This window comes from Pristis pectinata, chromosome 23, assembly GCF_009764475.1.
Source record: "Pristis pectinata isolate sPriPec2 chromosome 23, sPriPec2.1.pri, whole genome shotgun sequence".
NCBI classification, from domain to species: Eukaryota; Metazoa; Chordata; class Chondrichthyes; order Rhinopristiformes; family Pristidae; genus Pristis; species Pristis pectinata.
Genome location: NC_067427.1, coordinates 13,772,107 through 13,797,910, shown reverse-complemented (window position 1 = coordinate 13,797,910; position 25,804 = coordinate 13,772,107). Strand labels below are relative to the sequence as shown.

The 25,804-nt window shown below is 40.1% G+C and overlaps 1 protein-coding gene across 4 annotated transcripts in view; it reads right to left on the bottom strand.

Annotated features, from left to right (window-relative positions):
- golga2 (golgin A2) overlaps window positions 1-25,804 on the bottom strand; it is a 74,392-nt gene that overhangs the window by 22,621 nt on the left and 25,967 nt on the right. For all 4 annotated transcript variants that reach the window (XM_052037012.1, XM_052037015.1, XM_052037016.1 and 1 more), the window contains 11 exons: window positions 19,914-19,952; window positions 18,213-18,275; window positions 16,843-16,936; window positions 10,467-10,573; window positions 10,317-10,375; window positions 10,085-10,226; window positions 9,276-9,365; window positions 8,481-8,588; window positions 7,059-7,146; window positions 3,048-3,184; window positions 1,566-1,784 (listed from right to left, as the gene is read on the bottom strand). In XM_052037012.1, the coding sequence (XP_051892972.1) occupies window positions 1,566-1,784; window positions 3,048-3,184; window positions 7,059-7,146; window positions 8,481-8,588; window positions 9,276-9,365; window positions 10,085-10,226; window positions 10,317-10,375; window positions 10,467-10,573; window positions 16,843-16,936; window positions 18,213-18,275; window positions 19,914-19,952 (1,146 nt within the window). The remainder of the gene's footprint in view (window positions 1-1,565; window positions 1,785-3,047; window positions 3,185-7,058; window positions 7,147-8,480; window positions 8,589-9,275; window positions 9,366-10,084; window positions 10,227-10,316; window positions 10,376-10,466; window positions 10,574-16,842; window positions 16,937-18,212; window positions 18,276-19,913; window positions 19,953-25,804) is intronic.

Genomic DNA, 25,804 nt, shown 5'->3' with positions numbered 1-25,804 from the left:
CTTCTCAACCAGGTTTTGCTATCAGCCAACAACTGAACAATAAAGGAAAACAAATAAAACTGCAGATGCTGGAATCTGACACAAAAATAGAAATGTGGAAGAACTCAGTCAGTCAAGCAGCATCTGTGGAAGGACAAACCAGTTAATGTTTCAGGTCAGGGATCCTTCCTCGAAACTGGGAGAAGAGTGGCAGGGTTTCAGTTTTCAAAGCAGAGCTGAGGGGTAGGAGTCGTGCGTAAAACAAAAGACTGTATGGAGATTGATTGAGAGAGATCAGGTGACAAGGAGTGCGAGTACTGACCATTGGCAAGGCATTTTAAAGAAACAGTGTGAGAAGGGCATGATAAAGAGAAGCGATGAGATAGCACTTACCTGAAAAATTCAATATTGTTACGTAAGGTTGCAAAGCACCTAGATGGAAGATAAGACCTTGTTCTTCTAGCTTACTTTGGGCCTCACTATAGCAGTGGACCACAGACAGGTTGGAATAGGAGTAGGACTGAGAATTAAAGTGGCATGCATCAGGACACTCCGAATCACCCCTCCACACTTCCCTCCTCCCCCAGCTCTGCTCTGAAAACTGACACCCCTCCACTCTTCCCCTAGTTCTGAAGAAGTGCCCCTGACCCAAAACATTAACTGGCTTCCCTTTCCAGAGTCTGCTTGACTAGGTTCTTCCAGCATTTGTTTCTTTTTATATACAACTGACCAATGGAAAGATATTAAAGGAGATTGGAACAGGTAACAGAGAGAAACAGCAATGATTGTTGTCAGACTTAAAGTTATAGGGGCTCCTGAAGCAGTGAGGAAAGAGGCTGTACCCATCTAGGACGTAAGGAACAGAGGAAATAGTAAAGCAAAGTTGAGGGTGAACACATCTCAAATTTTGACAAAAAACTGAGTTTTGGGAAAGATTAGAGAGAGAAGGATAAGCATACAATGAAGGAAGGCGTGGCAAGAGTCCTCTTCAGAATGGTTAAATGATCATTTTAGATGTGATAAAGCGTGGCTTATTCTCAGGGTTTCCACAAACACAGCTCTGAAGGAAATATCCAGTGGGAAGATTCATCTGCTAACCAAGAATAAGGCTACGTCAATGGGAAGTCATCTTTGAAGATATAAATGACCTAACTAGAAGAATAAAAACAGCAGCAGACTAGGTGGCCCCTCAAATTGCTCCACCACTTAAAAAAGATTATGGTTAATCTATTATCTCAGCCCTACTTTCCTGCCCTATTGCTTCATCCCTTGGTTCCCTTCAGATCCAAAAATTAGCAGTTTCAGCATGAATGAACAAAATTAACAAATCAGCAATTATTCACATTTAACTCCTTCCACAAACTGAAGATGAATATTACTATTGGATTTATAAAATGTTAGTATCTGTGCAAATCTAAAACTAATTCACACTAATCAAAAGTGCATACTAATCACACCTAAAATGCAAGATATACTTTTAGGATTTTGAATACAAGAGTATATTGTCAGGGTTACTGGCACAAATTCACAATGTACTTGACAGTAAGGAAACAGGGTTTTACTATAAGTGATTGTATAATACATACAAGTTTGACAAATCCATTTTGAAGTTCCGCTAGCTGTTCCTTGAGGTCACGATTTTGTGTTAGCGCCCTGCTTATCGTAGCTTTGTCATTCTGCATATTTTCCAGCAGTTGCTTCCGGTCCACAGAATCATCATTGTAGCGCTCTACCGTCCGTTCCAGTTCCTGCAGTCTCTCTTCTTGCTCTTGGTTCAAACGACTCAGCTGCTCATTGTCACACACCTAAAGAGGCCAACAGCACTTGAGGTCAGGAGCAAACTAGGGACCCTGGAGGTGTGAGGCAGCAGTACTAACTACTGTGCCGCCTTAAACATATTTTTGCATGTCAAATGAGGTTAGCTAATTCACTGCAGAATACATTGTGCAGCAAGCTCCTGAAAACATTACAGAAATTTTCTAGCCTGCTTATGTCAATCTAGGACTGATGCATGTTATTGATCTGAAATGTTAACTCTGCTTCATGCTCCACAGATGCTGTCTGACCTGCTGAGCATTTCCAGAAACGTTTCCTTCCAAAATTCAATTAAGTTTGTTAGACGTGACCCAATTATTGTAAATCCAAATTCTATTTCTCAGATCAATTGAAACTTTTCAAAGCAGTTACATAATCCATAGTTATGGATTCCAGTAATTTCCCACCATAGTTGTTAGAATTCACCAGGTGTCCTGTAGGTCTTTTTCAAAAAATAGGAGTGTTTTGTGCAGGTTTCCCGACATTGATTGGGAGAGATCATTATATTATTACAGTTAGTGTATCTGCAATGATTTTCTCTCCCTCCTTTAAAAACTTGGGATCAAAACCAGGAATCTGTCAGTCTCTTATGTCTTTATTTTCTACCTTACTGTTATTTTGCTTATTAATTTTGGAGACCCACTGATTTTCTATCCTTTTTTCCATTAAAGGTTTGCAGTTTATCACGGACAACCTCTTTTACATCATATTTAAATCAGTCGTAACTAAGTCTAAAATCTTAGTAGTTATTTCATGTTTCCCTCCTTTCAACCACCACTCTGAACTCAGTCATTTACTGCAAGGCTGTTAATCAAACCAGGCCCACTCCTCACTGCTAAATCGAAGGTGGTCTGCTCCATTGCCAGCTCTGAGACAGGCTGTTGCAGAAAACCATTCCAATCAGATTCCAGAAATTCAGCACCTTTCTGACACGAGTTAGTCTGCTTATCCCGATTTATAAGGATGTTGAAATTCCTCATTAGAACCATTCAGTACTTATACATTCTAGCACATCACAGCTGCTTCCACGCAACAGCTAGTACGTGATTAAATACTTATCGTTTAAGTCCATAATATTTCCATTTAACCCTCATTATGTCCTCACTCCATCATTTTCCAAGTCTTTCCTGTAGTCATAACCTGTATTTACATGGCTTTGCAGCCATGCCTCAACGAGCTTCTACAGCATACTTTTCAAGTTGAATTTGTGCCTAAAATTCATTTTGTTTGTTACAGTTAGGAATCCCTCTTACCTGTGCCTGGTATTGAGTGTACAACTCCTCCTTCTCTCGTTGCAGCTGTTTAACATTCTCCTCCAGCAATCTCTCTTGCTCTGTGGGGCCTTCGGGCTGTGGTGTGGTCTGGCTTTCACTGACCTCACAATGTATTTCTAAACACAAGGCAGTCAGCATTATAAACTCAATTATTCAAAAAGATTTGCACTTCAATAACATTACAAGAAGGTTCAATGATTTACCTTGACACAAGAAATTCTGCAGATGCTGGAATCTGGAGCAATACATACAAAATGTTGGAGGAACTCAGCAGGTCAGGCAGCATCTATGGAGGGAAATAAACAGTCGACGTTTCAGGTCAAGACCCTTCATCAGGGCCCTCCATAGATGCTGCCTGACCTGCTGAGTTCCTCCAGTATTTTGTATGCATTGTAATGATTTACTTTATCAAGTTCACTTTCATTTGCAAGATTTTAGGATTTCTAATCAATGGTGAAAGTCATAGAGCTCAAGGGTCCAATTTACTCTATTCAAAGGGACCCATTACTCACATTCTTAACTCCTCTCTTTCAAATATTTATCCACTTTCCTTTTAAAAAGCTGTTTTAGATTTTGTTTCCTTATCCATTTCTCAGGGTGTCCATTCTTCAGCTGAAGGTACAGCTAACATATATGGAGCAAGTAATATTGTTAGAGACTAGAATTGGAGTCCAGAGTTTTAGTCACCTGTTCTAATACCTTCTTGGGTGAATCAGATGTTTATTTGATAAAAATCCTGTTAAGTACCTTGGGATATTAAACTGCAAGTTGCTTTTGTTGCTAAGGTACAATTTTACAGTGGAGTGCACAACCAGCAGTCAAACCCTTTTACAATCTCAATTAGGCTCCACAGCCATGCATCCATTTGGCAGGTGAGAACCAGGGCTTATTTGTTTTCCCAATCGATGCTGCCCTACCTGAGATCAGCTCATTCAGTACACAACTGAAAGGCCCTAATAACTGAACTACTCACTTGTTAACTTTAATTTTGTACAAGGGGAGTAGCTTTACTTTTTTTAAGGACCCCAATGGCACTGCAGTGTAAGCTTTGGCCTCATAACTCCAGGGTTCTATCCTTACTTGGGGTATTCTCCTGTGGATCTCCTGTGTTCTCCTAGTGCCAACCTGGGTTTCTGCCAGGTGCTGCAGTTTTCACCCACATCCCAGACATGCTCATTGGTTAGCTGGCTACTGAGAGCTTCCCCTTACTGTAGGTAAATGGCAAAAGAATCAAAGGGAACTTGATAGGCATGTGAGAGAAAATAAGTTGCAGGGCTAATGGGAAATAAGGGGAAAATATAACTGATGGGATCACTCTGCTAGGAGCCAGCATGGATCTAGTTAGCTGAATGGCCCCATTCTGGGTTATAATAAATATTAATCTTTGAGACCCTACTTCAGTGAATTAACCCAATCCCAATCCTTGCCTTTGGGAAGTCCAAGTGTGAGTAGTAACCACAAAACTGATCCCATTTTGAACAAGAGTTGGTGGAAGATTACAGGATTTGTTTTAAATAGAGACACCATGTCAGGAGAGGAGTCCTTAAAGCACTATTAGTGGCCACTGAAGGAAGTCAGACACTTGTGACTAGCACAACACCAATGGAAAATTCAACTCTTGGAGCCACTGGATACAAAATTCTCATTTCACCATATACTGTGTGTGGTTTATATTAGCACAATCTATATCTTAACCTTGAAAATGGATAAGGGGACTTTGAAGACCCATATTAGCTGGGCATTATCTGGATGTTTTGTTTGCAAGATCTTGTTGTTATTTCCACATTATTTGATTAAACTACAAAAACAAAAGAGTACTGCATTGGCAACAAAGGTTCTTTGGATGTCATGAAAGGTGCTATGTAATTGCAAATTTATTCTACACTTCTGGAAAAAGTAGGTAATTTGTTGTTTTCCAAATCTTGACAGTGTATTGCCTCCACATGAAGAAATGTGATTTGGCTTCTGTGGCTGCCAACTGAACGCTGCAAGTAACTAAATGAAGTAATGCAGTGGAGTCCCTTTTGCTATCAGGCTCACTGTCTACAAATTAGGGAGATGCAATATTTTCCTCACCTTTTTGTGCTCATAAAAGGGAGGCACATTACCAATGGGAAACAGAACTTCTCTATTTTAATATCAAGTTCCCCATAATATAATTTATATTCATTTTTCATTTAAGTATATATTTTATAATATATTTTATACCATTAAGGTCCTCACGAGTGTTCCTTGGTTAGTTACGGTGTAATCAGATACAGAATAAATAACCCTCCAGCGTGCCACAAGACCAAGAGTGCCAATTTCTGCACTGAGGTATCTCTTATTTCCATTTTTAACACTGGCCAGTACATAGCTTCTGTGAGCGAGACTATCAGCTGTCAGCCATGCACAGTGCCTCTGAATCAGGATAAGAATTCAAGGGCCAAAACATGGCCAACCTTAAAATCTAGGCTAACACCCCATACCGAGTACTGGACCGTGTCAAAGCAGTCTTTGAGGTGAGATGTTAAATTGAAGCCTTTCAGATGATGCAAACATACCACAACATTGCCCTGAAAAGGCCAATACTGATCCCTCAACCACACCTAAACCAGGTCACCTGGTTACTTTTTCACTGCTGCTTGTGACAAGCATGCTGCCACATGCATAATGACAACTGCACTTAAAACGGAAATACTCAGGGCATGTAGTGCCTCAAGGCGGCCCTTGGTTTTGAAATGCACTAAATGCTAGTCTTTCCCTTCTTGTTATTGGCTATTTGCACCAACTTGAAAGAAGTTTTTACCCTCTGGGAACAGGATCGAGAGGTCTACCCCAATTGCCAAAAAAGTAGCAGGTGCCAGAGGAGAAAAGCCAGCCACTGTGCAACTCCAAAACTTATCCCTCAGAACATGTGTGTTATGATGACTGGTTGATTGCATTGATCAAATTGGCCTGGAACAAGCAGTTGATCAAAACATATGAGGGAGCTAAACATCAAGTACAACACACCAACAGTAACCAGTGAGCAAATAAAACTAGTCAGCAGGTTAGCATCTTCTGTGAAGGTAGAAACAGTTAATGTTTCAAATCAATAACTTTTCATCTGTTTATTCTGCTGAGTATTCCCAGCATTTTCTGTTTTCATTTCAGGGTCCTTATGTCCGCTATATTTTGCTCCTACGGTGATCAACTTTTGTAGGTCATATACTCCGAATAAACTAAAGTTCAGGAATTTCTTACTAATCTGCTTTAAATAGTGGGTGCCAACTGTTTAATCTCTGTTCATTAAGCAATTACAGCATATCCTTCTTGGTAAGGATCCTTGATGAAGACTAATAAACTGCTCCATGAATAATCCTCTTAAGGAAATTCTAAGACTCTTCCCATTGTGTTTTGATACTGAATTCCTCAATAGCACAGGGCAAATGTGCTAACAATAGACCAACATTATGAAGGGATTCCAGAAAATAACATCCACACAACCCCAAACAGAAACAAAAATCAGATCAGTCTCCTGTTCTCCTACCCAGTGGACAGACAAGATTATAAAAAGCCATGTTCTGAAGGGAGTCTAAAAAGGACCAGAATGAAGAGGGAAGGGAATAGTTATGGGGTTCACATGTATCATGTGTTTACATCATCCTTTACCAAAAACAATTAATTTTTCAAGTTACTTTTGTTCAAACTTACTGCCAATCACAGAAAATTCCTGCTAATTTCACCACAGCCATAAGAATTTTGTTCATCAACTAACAAATAACAAGAAAAGTAAACTTAATTTTACCTATTGCAAAAAAGCTGCTGCATTAAGATCATTGTTCTGTACAAATTAACCTTCTTATGCTGCAAGTGCCATATTTACATAAAGTGCCACCTGGTGCAATATGGTAGGTGAGATTTATACCAAGGACCCTTTACTTACTTTAATGTGATCATATTTAAAAGATTCAATTCATGCTGTTAGTTGTAATGTTTTAGCCAACTGCTGAAAAACTATACAGTTACCTGATCTACTCTTAAGGTCAGTCAATGATGCTTCTAGATCCTGCATTTGCTTGAGATTTTGTTTTTTCTCCTCTGAAAGTGCATTCACCTGCAGAGAAAAATGATCAATGGTTCTATGGAGATAGAAGAGACTACTTAATCAATATGCATTCGCAGAGTGGAGGTATTTATGTTGGAAATGAATCTAGCAAATTGTGCAAGCACTTCTCATGATTATATGTCCAATAAATATATTGAGCATTTTCATATACATTCTGCATATGAAAATATTTAATCAGCATAAACACAATTCCAAACCAAAAATGAATTTAAAATAAAATGGAGAATGTTGGCTTAGGTCAAGCAACATCTACAAAATAAAAAAACAAAGCATTAATATTTGGATTTCAACATCCTGTAAGCTAGAAATTATATCTGTATTTAATATTTTCACTGGCTATTTTTCTCAGGTTGTTAGATCTACTTATAGATTCTGCATCATTTACCTGCTGATTTATGTATTTAAGTACATTAAGTCAATAAGCTGTCATTAGAACATAGCAACATTTTCCATTTCTATTTCAGCTCACCGTCTGTAATATTTTGCTCATCCATTACAATGGGATTTTGGTAGGCATTTTATTGCATGCACTTGTTCAGTGGATTATTTTTTGGGTGAAGGTGGAGAGAGCCAAGAGGGTTGAGGACCATCAATCTCTGTTACATTTGCATTGATCAAGTAGTGTTGCTGCAACTCTTCACTATGAGCCAGTGTCTCACAAAGAAAAGTACCATCTACAGTGAAAGCAAATGGCTACTACCAGCAACCGGTCACAACAGGGGCCCTTAGCCTCCAGCAGCAGACCTGTAGTTGGCCATTTGCTATTACTAGATTGTGCCGTCCTTTGCAAAACATTGGGGAGCAGCCACACCCTTATCAACCCCTCAAAAGAACTTCCAAACAACATAATCTGCAAAAAAGCCAGAGGGGAAGAGGAAGCAAATTTAAAAAACATGAAATTGTCATGATCTGGAATGCAATGTCTGGTGAGTCAATGTATAAACATTCAATAATAACACTTTCAAAAAGGGAAGCAGTATACATTTAGGAAAAAGATATAATGAGTTGGAGGGAAGCAGCAAACCAGACAGCTCTTTCAAAGACCTGCACCAAATAACCAATTTGTGCTACAAGATTTTTTGCTATGTTGCATATCCCAAACCTATCTACACCACAAAAAGGCGTGAAGGACACCATCTTGTCTTACCAGAAGACAACAAACAGAAACAATCCCATAATAATAGGATATCAAGTCTATGTTTAAATTCTGAAATTGAACACATTACATGTTGCTTTCAATAAAAAACTGAAATATTTGGTTATTGAGAGCAAATCAGAGCAACACATTCACCACAAACTTAGTTCTTACTGTTACCACTAACTTGTGCTGCAAGCTGTTGAACTTTCTCTTGCCAGACACTGCCTTCCTCCTGTAGTTTCTGAGCGTACTGATCTCTTTCGGCAAGAAGTAGCCGTAACGACTCTGACACCTGCAAAACAACAACAGTGGAATTTCAGGATGCAGCACATATTGTGCCAATATTTTTCCTCCATTTTAAAGTTACTTCCTTCTCTGCTATATTAAGACAGATGGCTTAAGTGAGCAGGATTTTAAATTTAAAATCGCATCTTCTTCCAATATATCATGAGCTTGTGAGTTTAAAAAGGTATTACAATGACAGTGAGCAAATAACTCTTGATATTTAGCCTAAAGATTCAGCCATCCATTAGCCTGATTGATAGGCTGTAGTTTATTGCCCTTTCGATGATAATTTTACTCATTTCTACATTGGCATACATATACACCTAAATAATCAAGTGTTGACAATTGCAAAATAGCAAGTGACTAAACTGATAGCTCCACGATCTACTCAGACCATTACCTACTCCAACAAAATTCTCTCCAAACAGGTTCTGTTCAAGCTGCTTTCTCCCCTCTGAAACAGTTGGCGCCACACTTCCTAGCTACTCTGGTAAGGTATTGCATCTCTCCTTCCTTGGTAAGAGAAAGATTCCACACACAACCCACAAAAGCTTTTCTCATACACCTCGGCTGTTTTCTACCCTGGCTGGCAGGAAACTAACTAAATACTAAATCAGCGAGAAGTCAAGAACTCCCATGTCACATACAAACGATTGAAGCCCAACTAATCAATTTTCAATCACTTGGTTCTTACTTGCATCAACTGTGCCTCTAAATGAGTTTTTTCCTCAAGAACCAGATGTAGTTGCTGATTAACATCTGGCAACCCCGACTGATCTGAGAACTGGAGGAATAAAAAACACAAAATGATTCTCAGTAAAACGTCAGAAACTTTAATCCACATTATAAATATACTGTAATATTCAACATAAATCCCCAATTAATGTTGAATTACTAGATCCAAATAAGATTTCACAATGTAATGTTCTGTGGTACAGAAAACCAATTCATTCAGGTCAATTAAATGCTGCAGTAAGAACACACTTATGGTGCAATTGAACTCAAATTGGATATAAAAACACTCATTGGGCAGATCTAGCAGAACGCCTCTCCAAATCAGGTCACCGAACACACAGAGTTTGTTAGACAGAAGGCAAGGCTAAGACTTGTAGAAGGTGGATCAATAATTCCTATTGTAAAGCCACTGAAGTGTTTTCAGTAAGTAAGGAAAATTCTTCTAAGACTGCTTAGTGCACACAAATAGTGAAGTAATGAGTTAGCACAGACAGTGTTGAGCAAGGAGCAGTCCTGTCCTACATTAAGATCTCTGAGATATTGCAACACATTTTAGAAAAGTTGCAGGCACTTCACAAGATCTGTGTCCCTCATTCATCTGTTAACAGGATGTGTCTATTTCCCTTGGGGCTTTCTTTCTCTCCTCACCTATAAGACACTTCCTCCCTTTTCTAAAGGTCTTGAGCCCTTACTGCTTTAAGTACAAACCTAATGATTGAATCACTGACCAGAAGAGGTCAAGTCATATTGAAATGGAAGCTGTCCCACCTGTTGAACCATCAGCTCAGCCATTTCCAGTTTCTTGTGCAGATCTTCAATATTATTTTTCATTGTGTCATTTTCTAATACCCTGGACCGCAGTTGTTCTGAGAGCTCAGAGTTCTGTTGTTTTACCTCTTCACTCATTTTACTGAAAATTGAATACAAATGGTTCGTTTCTCAGTTTGTCTTTTTTTAAGAAAGCAACTAGCGATTTAAGTACAATATAATTAATACTCACTTTAGTCTATAGACTTCCTGTTTAAGATTCTCTCGCTCTTTTTCAAGCTCTTTGCTTATCTGTAAAGAAATGGTTTAATATATAATATAAAACAAATTTTATCTCATTAAATTAAAATTTGGACTTTCTGATAAAGTATTAGCCATTTACTTTGTCAGACTGTTTCTGTTGGGATGAGACGGAGGACAGTGTTCGTTCCAGTTCTGCCACTCTTTGCCGCGATGACTGCAACTTGTTACTTAGGTCTTCCACTTCACCTAGGAAAAGGAAAAAGTAGCAAAAGGTTAGGATTTGGGTATTGCAAGGAAATACCACATCTTTTACTTAGACGAGGTCCCCAGATAGATGTTGTTGGAACAAATTAAAAAACGAGGCTTTTCATTTCCTCAAATTGGTCCCAAGATTTTTCATACTCAATTAATAACCTTTTTGAAGGATGTGGCTGTTATGTGGATAAATTCAGCATGAAGCCATAAATAGTATTGAGAACAAATCACAAATTAACTCAGTTTGCAAAAACTGGCTCAGAATCTACCCACTTGAAAAATAAAGCAGTATTCTCTCAACAGTGCCCTGAAGTGTAACTATCAAAATAGAACGACTTCTCATTATACTAAGAACATAAAAGATAGGAGTAACACGAGGCCATTCAGTCCCTCATACCTGCTCCATTATTAAATTCATAGCTGATCTTTGACCTCAGTACCATTTGCCTTTACCAATCTCACATCTCCTGACTTCCTTAGTTTCTAATTCCCAATCTATCTATTATGGCGCCTCACGCAATGCAGTACCAGTTTATTTCTGGTGTTCCACTTCGTCTCATTAGTCTCAATGCAAGCTCTCAGTTTGATTTTGCAGCAAGAGGACCTCAGCAGGCTGAAGCAATGACTGCAGATTCACAACAAAATATGAAGTACTTTCAGTTATTCATATTAACAGCTTAAAAACTGGCCTAGATACATACAAGCTCAGGATGTCACAAAATATTTTACAGTGAACCAGATCACCTTGTAGTACATTTGTTGTTGGAATGCAGGAAGCACAATGGTCCAAGCAAAATCACCACAAACCACAATTTGTCAATTACCATATCATCTACTTCATTGTCATTTGTTGAGCAATAAGTGTAACGTTCATTGAAACATTTATTTAACTGTGTTGCTTTGAAGCAGCACCATTTCCCTCAAATATCAGCTGCAAGGCCATAAGTAATAGGCTGAATAGTCAGCTCCAGAACTGACCAAAGTGGAGATACCTCAAAGCCTTGCGCACTGACAATAAAGAAGGACACCAGTGACGTAGAAGCACAAGAGCAGAATATCAGACTGGAGTAGTGTGTCGATACACACAGAGATATTAATAAGCTTGCAAGTTAAATTCAGCCACATACTACACAGGTAATTAGTCTCAATATAGGAACACATACACTAATAACCAAAGTTAGGGATACAGGTTAATAATACCACAACAAAGGCAACCAAAGCACCTGGGTTCATTTATAGCGGGCTATCAGAATCAGATTTATCATTGACATACGATGAGAAATTTGTTGTTTTGCAGCAGTAGCACAGTGCAAAGACACAAAATCCATAAATTACAAAAATAAATAAATAGTGCAAAAAAAAGGATAATGAGGTAGTGTTCATGGATCATTCAGAAATCTGATGGCAGAGGGGAAGAAGCTGTTCCTGAATCATTGAATTTGGGTCTTCAGGCTCCTGTACCTCCTCCCTGACAATAGTAACGAGAAGAGGATGTGTCCTGGATGGTGAGGGTCCTTAATGATAGAAGCTGCCTTCTTGAGGAACCACCTCTTGGAAGATGTCCTCGATGGTGGGTAGGGTTGTGTCCGTGATGGAGCTGGCCGAGTCTACAACCCTCTGCAGCCTCTCGCGATCCTGTGCATTGGAAGCTCCATACCAGGCTGTGATGCAACCAGTCAGGAAGCTCGCCACCATACATCTATAGAAATTTGTAAGAGTCTTTGGTGACAAAGTGGTCCTCAAACTCCTAACAAAGTGGAGCCACTGGCGTGCCTTCTTTGTGATTGCATCAATGTGCTGGGCACAGGATAGATCCTCTGAGACGTGACGTCCAGGAACTTGAAGCTGCTCAGCCTTTCTACTACTGACCTCTCAATGAGAAGTGGTGCGTGCTCTCAGCAGGCCAGGCAGCATCCGTAGAGAAAAGCAGGCAGTCAACATTTAGGGTCAGGATCTTTCTTCAGGACTGAAGAAGGGTCCTGGCCCAAAATGTTGACAGCCTGCTTTTCTCTACGGATGCTGCCTGGCCTGCTGAGTTCCTCCAGCATCATCATGTTTCATGTAGATTCCAGCATCTGCAGTTTCTCTGGTGAGTGTTCTCCTGACTTCCCCTTCCTGAAGTCCACAATCAGTTCCTTGGTCTTGCCGACATTGAGTGTGAGGTTGTTGTTGCGACACCACTCAACTAGCTGATCTATCTCACTCCTGTACGCCTCCTCATCGCCATCTGAGACTCTACCAACAACAGCGGTGTCATCGGGGAATTTATAGATGGTGTTTGAGCTGTGCTTAGCCACACAGCCACAAGAGTAGAGTGTGTAGAGCAGTGGGCTAAGCACGCATCCTTAAGATGCACTTGTGTTGACTGTCAGCGAGGAGGAGAAGTTACTACCGATCCACACTGACTGTGGTCTCCCTATAAGGAAGTCGAGGATCCAGATGTAGACAGAAGTACAGAGGTCCAGGTTTTGAAGCTTGGTTATTATTACTGAGGAAATGGTGGTGTTGAACGCCAAGCTGTAATTGATAAACAGTAGCCTGATGCAAATCTTGCAGTTGTCTAGGCAAAGCAGAGTGGAGAGCCAGTGTGACTGCGTCTGCTGTAGATTTGTTGTGGCACCAGGCAAACTGCAGTGGGTCCAGGTCCTTGCTCAGGCAGGACTTAATTCTAGCCATAACCAACCTCTCAAAGCACTTCGTCACAGTAGGTGTGGGTGCTACTGGGCGATAGTCGTTGAGGCAGCTCACCCTGCTCTTCTTGGGCACTGGAATGATCACTGCCCTTTTAAAGCAGGTAGGAACCTCAGACTGCAGCAGTGAGAGGTTGCAGATGTCCTTGAATACTCCAGTCAGTTGGTCGGCACAGGTAGAATTAGAAGGCAGGAAAGTTACGCAAAATAGTATAGAATCTTTGACTCTACTTTTAAGTACTCCACAGTTCTGGTCTCCATTTTATAAATAACACAAATGCATTTAAGGTGATGCACATGAAGGGTAAGTAAAAAGGAGACCCCATTAAGATTAGAAGAGGAGGAGTGGGAACAGGTTCCTGCTCCCAGTGAAAGTACAACAGGTATGCAGGCATGTGCTGCAATTTAAAAACCACAGAGAGCCTTAGGACCAAAAACAAGCTGTTGGAGGAACTCAGCAGGTCAGGCAGCATCAATGGAGGCAAAGGAATAGCTGATGTTTCAGCTCAAGATCTTGCGTCAAGTATCAACCTCAAATGTCAACTATCCCTGTCTCCACAGATGGTTCCTGACCCACTGTATTCCTCCAGCAGCTCGTTTTTTGCTCCAGATCCCAGTATGTATAATCTTGTGTCTCCAAGAGCTTCAGGAGTTCTGTTGAGTCCAGCTCTGTAATAATTACCTGTATCCATCAACAGAAGAATGGTCCCCTATCAACAAATATTTGCATGCGTTACAAAAGGTTACACCTTTGTTTCAAGTTCTCATTAACCCAGCAAACTTGTTCTGCCAGAACTATTTGTTCTGGCACTGCCTTGCATAGATGTTAGGTGTTTGCATAATTGAGTGAAATCCCACACACTGTGAGTGATAAACATTATAGCATTCTTAAATTTAATTCAAAACTACATGTTACGGACTCAGTGAATGTCCCTTTAAGATAGAGAGAGAGAGAGAGAGAGAGTGTGTGTGAGTGTGTGTGTGTGTGTGAGAGTGTGAGTGTGAGTGTGTGAGTGTGAGTGTGTGTGTGAGTGTGTGTGTGCGTGGCGTGCTTACGTCAATAGAAGGTAAAGGACGTAATGACGTTGTTGAAGAAGGCAGAAGAAGAAGATGGAGAGGGAGAGGGAGAGAAGGGAGAGAGACACCAGCCTGCTAGTTTTCTCTATCGATGGATGAGAAACAATAACTGTCTGCCACTGAAATCCATGTATGGAAGTTGGAAGTAATCCGGTGGAGTTCACTTTGTTGCTGACCTGTAGAAGGAAACAGGTATTTGTGTGTGGACGACCATGATTCGGATGCTTTTCGGGGTGAGGAAGTCACTACCGAGTAAACACTGAAGTGTCATTTGGGTTCCATCGTGGAACATTTGGATTTCATAATTACTCTCCCTATGTTCTCTACATCTACATCTTATCTTCAGACAACGGTGGTTGTTGAAGAAGCCTTTGCTCATGTTTCACCTTATGGCTTGCGGAACTGAACTTTAAGAACCATTCCTGAACTTGGAGTTTGGGACTTTGTCACACACACACACAAAGAGTTTAGTTTTAGGGGTTAACATTCAAGGTTTAACATTTTTTTTGAATTCTAACATACTAACATTTTTACTTTTATTTTACGTATTATCATAAGTAGTGATTAATAAAATAGTTTTTAACACTGAATCATGCTCAGTGTGTTTCTTTTGTTGCTGGTTCGTGACAAAATTGGGGGCTCGTCCAGGATTTGAACCCGGGACCTCTCGCACCCCAAGCGAGAATCATACCCCTAGACCAAAGCATGTTAAAGCCTCTATACATTGCTTGAAAGAGGCCAGGAATCAATGAAGAGAAACTAGATAAAGCACTGCAAACTTGTTTTTGTTAAAAACTGTTTAAAAGCATCTGTGATTAGAACAACAGGTTTATACATCAACAGAGCAAAATGTTCCAAGGCTCTTTACAGGAGCTTTTTTTTAAGCAGCTCATTTTTGACATGGACAATGCTGCCAAACCCATCCTGAATTGCCCTTGAGGTGGTGAGATGCCTTCTTGAACCACTGCAGTCCTTCTGGTGAGGGTACTCTCATAGGGCTGTCGTGCAAGGATTTAGGATTTAGATCCGATCATGAAGGACTGACAATATGATTCCAAGTCAGTCTAGTGTGGACTTAAGGGGGAGCTTGCAGGTTAGCATTATACCCATGCATCTGCTGCCTCATTCTTCTTGGTGGTGGAGGTCGTAGGTTTCAGACGTACGTTTAAGTAGCCTGGGCAAGTAACTGTGGAGTATTTTGTAGATGGTACACAGTGCATCCTTGGAGGAAGGAATAAATGTTTAGGGTAGTTTTTGGGGTCTCATTCAAGCTATCTGCTTTGCCCTGGATGGTGTTCAGATCCTTGAGAGTTGTTAGTGTTGCAGTAATTCAGGCACGTAGAGAATATTCCATCATGCTCCCAACTTGTGCCTTGTAGATGGTGGAAAAGTCTTGGGGTGTCAGGAATTGAGTCACTCACCACAGGACACACAGCCCTGACCTGCTCATGGCTGGTCCAGTTGAGTTTCTGGTCAATGGTGACCTGCAGGAAATGATCTTGGCAATGGTCATGCTATTGAATGCCAAGGATAGGTGGTTAAACTCTCTTGTCAAAGATGGTCATTGCCTGAACTTGTGTTACATGGCACTTATCTGTCCATGCCTGAACATTGTCTAAGTCCTGCTGCATGCAGGCATGGACTACTTCATTTGCTAAGGAGCTGTGAACAGAATTGAACGTTGCAAAATCATCAACGACATCCCACCTTCTGACCTTATGATGAAGGAAGACCATTGATGAAGCAGCTAAGGATGACTGAGCTGGGACACTGCTCTGAACAACACCTGCAGTGATGCCCTGGGGCTGGAATGATTGACCTCTGAAGACCACAGTTATCTTCCTTTAGGCAAGATACAATTCCAACCACCTAGAATGTTTACTCTTTGATATCAGCTATTTTCACTTTTACCAAGAAGCTTTGATGCCACACTAGATCAAATGATGCCTTGCTGTCAAGGGCAGTCACCCTCATATCACCTCTGGAATTTGGCTCCTTGCTTCATATTTGAATCAAGGCTATAATGAGTCAGAGTCATACAGCACAGAGACAGACTTTTTGGCTCACCAAGTCCTCACCAACCATCAAACATTTACATTAATCCCATTTTATTCTCCCACATTCTCATCAACTCTCCCCAGACTCTACCACTCACCAAACACTAGGTGTAATTTAGTGACCAATAAGCCTACAGACCTGCACATCATTGGGAGACCATGCAAGCTCCACACAGACAACATTGGAGGTCAGGATGGAAACCACATCATTGGAGCTGCAACTCTACCAGCTGTGCCAATTTACCACCCAGAATGAGCTCTGGAGCCAAGTGGTCCTGGTGAAATCTTAACTGAATATTGGCAAGGACATTATTGGTGAGTAAGTGCCGCTTGATAGCACTGTTGACGATGGCTTCCATCAGTGTCATCAAACAAAAACAAATGTAAGGTTGGTTGGCAGAGAAACAAAAGACTTTAATAACTCTAAAGGCTTTACCTGATTTAAGCCTTGCTGCCTGCTGTGTGTGAACCAAAGCTGTCTGAAGCTCCGATTTCTCAGATACCAAAATTCCAATGGTCTGGATGTGAACCTAAACATAAAATTAAATTATTCAATGTTCTCAGTGATTCATTTTGGTAAACAACAATTTTTAATTATTTTTTCATTGGATATGGGCAACACGGACAACAACAGCATTTATTGTCCACCCCCAAGTTCTCCTGATCTGAGAACACAATTATGAGTAAACTACACTGGTGGATCTGGAGTCATGTCCAAGTCAGACCAGGCAAGGCTGACAGATTTCCATCCCTTAAGTATATATTAATGAATCAAAATGGATTGTACAATAATATGGTGATTATATAGTGACGATAATTGGACTAGCTATTTTTTTTAAATTCCAGATTCATTTAATAACTTGATTTTAAGATGCCCAGGCACTTACTCAACATTTTGCACTTGAAGTCACAATATATAGTTCACCTGACTACTTATCTTGGACCAATGCCTCTATTTCTGCTGGTTGAAATGCTTATATTCACCTAAGAACACCTGGCTTAAAGAACACTAAGTATAGTCAAATATCGTGCAATATAATTATACAGTTTTTAGGCGAGCTTTTTAAAAAGCATGTTGCTAAGACCCAGGTAGCCTGGTGCTTCCTTCTATTTAGGAAATGTTGGGAAGCTCAAATCTCAATCATCATTTAATGACTATTTTTGTAACGGTCCATCACAAATTTCATTTGGAAGCTGCCCAATTCCTCAACTGGTTGAGACAATGAGCAATCAAATTTTATGTACCTCCATACCAGGAAATACCCAGTTCAACTGGTTAGTGGCCAAATTATTTGAGCTCAGTTGTGGTGGCATTCAGGCACTAAAATTTGTATCATTATACCAGGTTATAGAGATAGGAGTGAAAAGAGAAAGGAGGGTAAACTGGACCAGGATTCTCGTTTTGAAATGAACGAACAAACAAAAACTCACCCATCCTGAAATGCTTTTCAGCTAATTAATTATTTTTGAAGTACAGTCACTTAGGTATTGTAGGAACGTTTCACAAAGTAGGTCTCATAAGCAGCAATAATCAAGGGAACAGGGACGTTATAGTTTTATTAGTCAAACGATAACACAGACGAGGACAACTGAGTTCTCCCAAGGTGTTCTTCCATAGAGCCACAAAGGCTCATGTCTTTGGAGCAGGACATAAACCCACTTTTGATTTAAAGGCAAGAGTGCTAATAACTGAGCCAAAACAGTCACTTGAGGTACTAAGAGATACTCATGAAACCTCAATCTCACCAGGCAGTAAGTGCCTCTAAGGAAGGAGAATTGGAGGAAAAACTTGCATCTAGAACTTACTTGTAGCTGTTCTCTCATAGACACTTGCTCCTTGAAATACTTCTGTTCAGAATCTCTCTTTTCCTAAGTAAACATAGAGATATACTTTACAATGTCATATGGTGCAAAACAAACAAGCTCCCAAGCATAAAGTGAGAACAGGTTGCAAATCTGATTCACTTATCATCTTATGTGCTGAGCTGGGCAACAAGACCCACCAGGTATAAAACAAAGAAAACCAGATATTGCAAGATTCTAGGACATCTGATTATCTTACTATTCAGTTTATGAATTGGGCAGTTGTTAATCACTCAGAGTTAATCTGAAATAGAAGTTTAGATTTTGCTTTTGAGTACGCAATGAACAATCTTCTTTCTCAAGGGAAGCAGCTTCAGAAGTCCAAGTGCAATTTCGGAAGAGACCACTGGATGGCAGGCAGGAACTGAAATCTTGACTGAATCCAGAGATGGTAAAGTTAGCTACAGTGCCCCAATTTCCCCAATGACATTTCCAGGATTGCACTGCCACTTCTCCTAACAATTTATTCATTTGCTATTGACTTTAAAGTCTAGTAAGTGCTACCAGCAAAAGTTTTGTAACATCAAGTTATGTTGTTATATGCTACTATCTGGGGCACTTTAATCATGAACTTCTTTTGTTGGGCTTTTCAAAAGGGCACGTGTTTTCCAACAATTCATTATTAGCAATGATTACTTTCTCCATTTTAAGATTTTAGTAAAATGCCAACAAATGCATTTTAGAATTTCCTGTTCATCAACTCGCTAACAAATGTGGGTGAAACTCAACACCACAATTATACACTTAGTTCTTGATGCATTAGTAACAATTATGAAAACTTAAATTCCTTTGCTATTTCATGCCATACAATGTTTTCTGGGTAGAGTTTAGAGGCTGGGCGAGTATTGTTTTTATTCTCAACCCAGATTGTGGGGAAGGATGCTTATGTAGAATTGAGCTGGCAATTTGACCCTGAATTTTACAGCTATGAACTACAATGTTAAGGGTTGCAGAGATTTTTAAAAGTGGATTTAAATATCCAGTTTTTTCCAACTGAACTGCTGCTCTGAAAATGGTCAAATGAAAATTGATTGAAAATGTTGCCAACTAAGGGAAACATCAGACAGTGATACCAGAAAGAGGATGGCTGAAGCTCACTGCAGCTTGAAAGGGATAAGAGCAGCATTTTGCTTCCTGAAAGGCCAAGAGGGAAGATCCTACACTACAACAGGAACTTATCCCCGCAAGAATGCAAACTAAAATCTTTCCCGGTTTAAGGAAAAAAATTCCTACCTCACCAAAAATGTAATCTAACTTTCCCCTCCTTTGTACCTTACTGAAGAACATATTTTGAACCTTGTTGATACATTGAAGCACCAGGCTCTTCAATTAGAGACCAAACATATCTTACCTGGTGGGAAATATGGGGAAAAGGCAGGGGCAGGGGCAGGGGCAGAGGCAGAGAAGAGGAAGGAAAGAATCATCATAGACCACTGGACAACAGAGTTACTAGAGGCATTGGCTAATCAAGCCGTATATCCTTTCAACTTCAGGTCAAATTGATTGGAGAAGGAAAATTTATCAAATAATCACAACAGAGAAAAAAAGCAAACATATCAGGGTAAGTCACCTGCCAACCCTCCCAATAATAACCCCATTAGCTTTGAAACCAAAAATCTGAGAGCATTAATGCTGGTCTTTTACCTTCTCCAGCTGACCACTGAGGTCTTTGTTGTGTTGTTTCTGTTAGGAGAAATCAGATGTGAAAGCTACAGTGAACTATCAAATCACAAATTTCTCAACATTTTACTCCAGCACTCCCATGAAAACCTGGAGAAATGCAGCAGTTGCCAAAACTCAAACCACAAAAAAACGCACCCAAAATATTCTGAATAGAGCCCAACGAGTTCATTAATGTAAAATTGATACATCCCATTGAAATAGTACATCAGAGTTATTTATTTGGCAATGCAAAGCAAACTTCAAAATCATTCTACACACACACACACACACACACACGACATGAATAACAAATAATTCTTCAAGTTTTGGATCAGGTTCTAAAGATAGCAGTACTAAATTTGGATTGCAGGGAAAAATGCAGTCAAACACCCACAAACTAACAAATTCCCCATGGCATTGCTCACAACGAGAAGGAAGATACACAGGGTTCCTAATTAAATATTTCCCCATTATTCACCATTTGGAACATTTTATCTACCCCATGTCAAACTTGAATGTACAAGGACTACATGTGGTCCAACAAGCAGATCACCTGGTTTGGATCAACACCACCAAGCTCTATCTTACTTCCTTCTGCTGGGCCAAAACTAATCCAGCATCAGGCAATGAATAGCCCCCCAGTTTTACTTGGCCATGGTCAACCACATTTAACCTTTCTCCCTCTACACCGAGCTTCAAACACCAAACAGATGAACATTATACCATCATGGACCATCGAGCAGGTGCCATTAAGGAGACCCTCCGTTCCCTTTGGTCTGTGTAACCCACCTCTTCTTATCCTAAATCCGTTTTCCTGCAGTTTCTTCTGCTCCAACACCTCTCTTTCATTAATTTGAAGACACTAGTCCAAGAACCTACTTTTAGTTGAACATAAAGCTATTGTACATGTTCCAGGTGAAAGATGACCATTAAGGTGCAGCCACTTTAAGGATCAGTTTCCATTTATGGCTGGCAATTAATCTACAGTTCAAGCAATCATGCAATATACAACAGTCATGCTTTTGCAAAATAAAAAGCATAAAACATTCCATGCAGCTATAATGGACTGAAAACACAAAAAGTTACATGATACTGAGAAGTTGATCAGCTAACATTGCCAACCAAAACTTGGGTTCCATTTTCTGAATGATGGTTAATTCTATTTCAATTCAAAGGACAAACATAGATAAGAAACAAAATAAAGACTGCAGGCTTAAAGTTCAACTCTTTTAGCAGAGTTGCTCATAAAAAGTTGGCATTCTATTGCAGTTTAAAGATGCAGATGTAGATTGAGGTTCACTGTGCAAGCACACCCCTGCCCCATTGCCACTAACGACAGCAGAATGAAAGGCCAAGTACAAATTTATCCAAGTTATGCACGCCAAAGAATTTTGATCAGAGTACTCCAATGTTATTGAGAAATGCCAGTTGTAACAGTACCACTGAGTCGCAAGGTTGTGGAACCCTTTCTGATGAGGAGTGATTGTACTGAGTAAATTCTGTGCTGGGGGGGCTTTTTATTGGATATTCTCTTAGATTTACTTAAAATAATCCATTTAACTATTTCAACGAGGAGCAGTGAATTTATCCCTCATGTTCAAGCCAAGATTCGTCCCTCAAACGAGGGCAGATCCAAGTCATTACCTGCAAACTGCAGTTAGTGAACATGTTCAAACTATCAAATATCCTACACAAAACTTCAAAAGTAAGGGCTTTTGGACATTTGAGATTATGAAAGGCATTGTCTAAAAGTGTAATTCTCTCTCTCTCTGGAGAACGAAAGCCACATATGACATGAAAATGTAAGATCTGCTCCCAGCCTTAGATCAAGTCTAACCACGTACTAATATTATACTTGACCCAGACAAAACCTATTGAGCATCGGAGACAAGGAAAGCTCAATGAATGCCACTGAATATACATTTTAATAGGAAAGTTATCACACAGTAGGACAGAACTTCATTTTGAAATTATAAAATACAGGAGCAAACCAAGCTTAGGAATGAACTACCACCAATATTGAAAATGTTCCTAAAAGATAAACAGATTTTCTTATTAATTAAAAGTGGTTGATTCTACCCCAGTAGGCTTCCCAACCTAGCAATTTCCTCAACTTGCTGTTTGTTTCAGGGGAAAATCAGTACATGGGCCTGCAGAATTTTCACTAGACTGATTTTTCTGGCTCATTTTCAATAGCCTATTTCTAACAATGTGCTGAATAAAAAGGGCATCAAAGTTTATTTCAACAGTTAACTTTTATATTATAATAGGGCTATTTCCCTGTTAACATTATTCTCAATGTCCATAAGTAACTGACCAATAATTTAAGTCCAACGAACCAGAAAATAGATTTTAATTGTGCAAGAGGCTTTCCCTTGATGGACTTTTACATTTCAAAACAGCTGTGGATTGTACATTGTACAATGGGCAAGATGCTGGTAGGACGGAATTTTGCATTTATTTAACAAGACTGATGCAGGCACCAACACATAAGGGTGAGAACAAATAGTCTCAAGTAGAATAGCAATACTGCCCTGCTGGGAGCTGATGTGAGAGAATTCATCAGACAGCACGATACAACCAAATACAATTAATTTAGCTAGAGTTGTGTAGCCATTCTGCACAAGTCTCTGCAGAAGTCTCTGCAGCTTTACTTCTCTCAGAGTAACTGCCTTTTTCATACACTGCAGATGGTTTACACATTTCTTAGCTTTGCATTTGACTCTGACTTTAAACTCTGCTCATGAATTTTCTGCATTGTGCAAAAGCACACCTTTTGAAACAAGTTTAGGGAATTGTGCAAAAACAGACGTGTGCAGTTTAATTTCATGATAAAATCACTTACTAGTGGTTGTGAAATGCCATACCTTGGTTACATCAGGTTACGATGTCAAACGATGCTCTTATTTTTCTACGTGTACTGATGATGAACATCAGAACCTGGATTACACGTTACTTCTCTGGTCTTCCAAAATAACATTTCCAAGGCACAAGATTATTTTTCCCAGTGCATCCCCCCCACCCCACCATCCTTCAGAAAATATATAATTTGGGGGTTTCTTGTACATTTGAAGAGTTTTATTTTTAGAAGAACAAAAAAAAATTCTTTCTTCACTGAATAATGATCCCAGAAGTACCTTGGGGACTGCTGTTTCCTTTCCAAAGGAACATGCCACCATTCCACTTGATGCCTTGCTCAGGCAACCCCATGCCAAGGGGGGAAATTAAGAAAATAAAACAAGAATTCCAGCACTGCATCAATTCCCTGATGAACTGTGCGCACATCTAAGCACATCACTTTTTGTCAGACTTAAGGGAAATGGAGTAGAAATTTTCACAAACTAACATTTGTTTGTTCAGGAACTCATGCTGTGGCCAGATTGGAATTAGCTGCTTTCCCAGTTTTGTGGGGAACACATTGGGAAGAAGTTAGGAGCTCTAATTTAAAAGGATACCAACACCAAATTACAGCAACAGTCTTGACATTTGCAAAAGGTCAAAAACAAAATACAGTTCTTAAAACATCCTTCTCACAGCTGTGAATCAATCTGGTGACTTAAGGTTTGATTAAATCCACACAACAAATTTTATGCTCTGACTGTCTGCACATTTGGAGACTGCTCTGGTGAAAATTAATAGCTAGAAATTAAGCCAACAGTCTGAAAATGGATGCATGATTCATTGAAGCCAGATTTAAGGAAAGGAGTGCAATGCAGCAAAGATTTATTCTAGATCTAATTATGCATTGAGACTGCTCTGTGGAGCATCCTAGTCAAGGGGTTTGAACATCAAGTCAGATGACCATCAACATACAAATAGAGATTTTACAATTTAAACGTGGATCATGTGTCAAAAAACAAACATCATATGATAGGCATGTTATGGTCCTATCCTCCCCTTTGCTCCACAGCCAATCATTCTTGGTAGCTGCTGTTATTGCCCAACATTACAGCAGATGGAAAAATAAATTTCCATTGGAATTAACAGAAATACTCTTCTTCTTGTGCAGCCCCTCAAGATCAAGGATTTGATTCTGTAGGTTTCAAGGTAGCCAATATGGAACACACAAACTCTGCCATGATCATGATGTGATGAGCAGATAGGTAGTTTGGGAGATACTGCACTTCTTCTGCCAATTTATACTGGGTTTCTGCGTGCACCTGACATATGGACTTAAGGTTCTCAATTGTATCTCAAATGCTCCTCCATTGTGAGCTGTCATAGGATTTCAAAACATCCTTGAATCATTTCTTCTGCCTACCTGGTAATCTCTTGCCATGACAGAGTTCAGAACAGTGTGTCCATTTCAAGTGCCTGGTATTCGACATACGATCAAGGTGTAATTAAGGCATCAATCCTGGGGATATTGGCCCGGGAGTGGACAGTGGATTTAGAGGATTTTGCAGAGACAGCATTGATGGTATCGTTTCAATGCTTTGAGCTGCATGCTGTGACTAGTCCACATCTCAGATGCACAAAGGAGGGCAGGAATCACTGCTGCCCAATAGATCATAAACTGTGTGCCAGTTTGAAGATCTTGATCTTCAGACACTCTGTTCTTCAGATGGCCGAAGGCCTTTCTGACACAAAGGCAACACCAAATTTCACCACTGATTTCTGCCTTTATTAAGGGGTGCATCTCAATTTATGGGGAAAAAAAATACATTTCCTCAGGTCTCAACATGAACCTTAATTGCCAGAAGGCAGCATTGTACAGTGGGAAAAAGTTGGCAAAGCACTTTTGTTCTGCACACATTAAGTGAAGTCTCACTGTTTATGTTTCAGCGAATGAGTTGATGAAGACTTGGAGCGTAGTTTCTAAATGTGAGCAAATGCAGGTTTTGCCTGTGTACTGCAGCCTGATGACCAAACCTGGAATCACCATGGTTCTGGAGTAGAGTTGGAGGTCTGAAAGCTATAGATTAGCCCTACTCCAGCAGAAAGCTTGAAAGCTAGGTGCAGCATTGAGAGAAAGACTGTGAAAAGTGTGAAGGCGATAACTCAGGCTTGCTTGACACCAGTCTGCAACTGAGATTGGGTCTGTTGTGGATCCATTGATTAAGATCATAACTTACATTGGCATCAGATAGCATACACAATATAGTGACAAACTTCCACAAGCATCCAAATTTGAGAAGGGTGCTCTGTAATCTCCCTCGATTGATAGAGTCAATAGTTTTTGTGAAGTCAAAAATGGCCATGTTTGGCGACAGATGCGGCTCCCTGCATTTCTCTTGGAATCGGCATGTGGTGAAAACCACATCCATTGTGTGACTAGATGGAATGGAATCCACACTGCCACTTGGGAAGCAGCTCTTTCACGAGAAGGCGGCATTAGTGTAGGACCCTGGCGACTTTTGCTCTGGCAGACTGCAGGGAGATTCCTCTGTAGCTACCGCAATTGGATTTGTCACCTTTCTTGAACAGGATCACGATTACCCCTTTGCATGTCCTCCTTCTTCCCTTATCTGGGAAGAGAGGGTGTGAATTTCTGAATGAAGTTCATCAAGTTGTAGAACTTCAGCAGGTATACCGTTTGCTCCTGAGACTTGGTGGTCTTTCACTTGGTATGTGGCTTCTCAACTACTTGTCAGTCAGAGTGACTGTGAGGTGGACCAGATAGTTTGCTGTCTAATGGAGTCAAGGACGCTTATGTCGAGGACAGTTATGGTGGAGGAGTTCCTGAAAATATTCCAGCCAGCAAGCACTGATTGCCTGTTCTTGATGGGATCACCTCCATTTCTGGCTCTCAGCAGGGCAGGCCCTAGCTGTCTGAACAGCCCTGAAGAACATATGCATATCTTTGCTTCCGCACACACAGAGCATGTCAGTACAGCTGGGAGGCACTTGTTTTTCAGGAGCTTAATGATGCC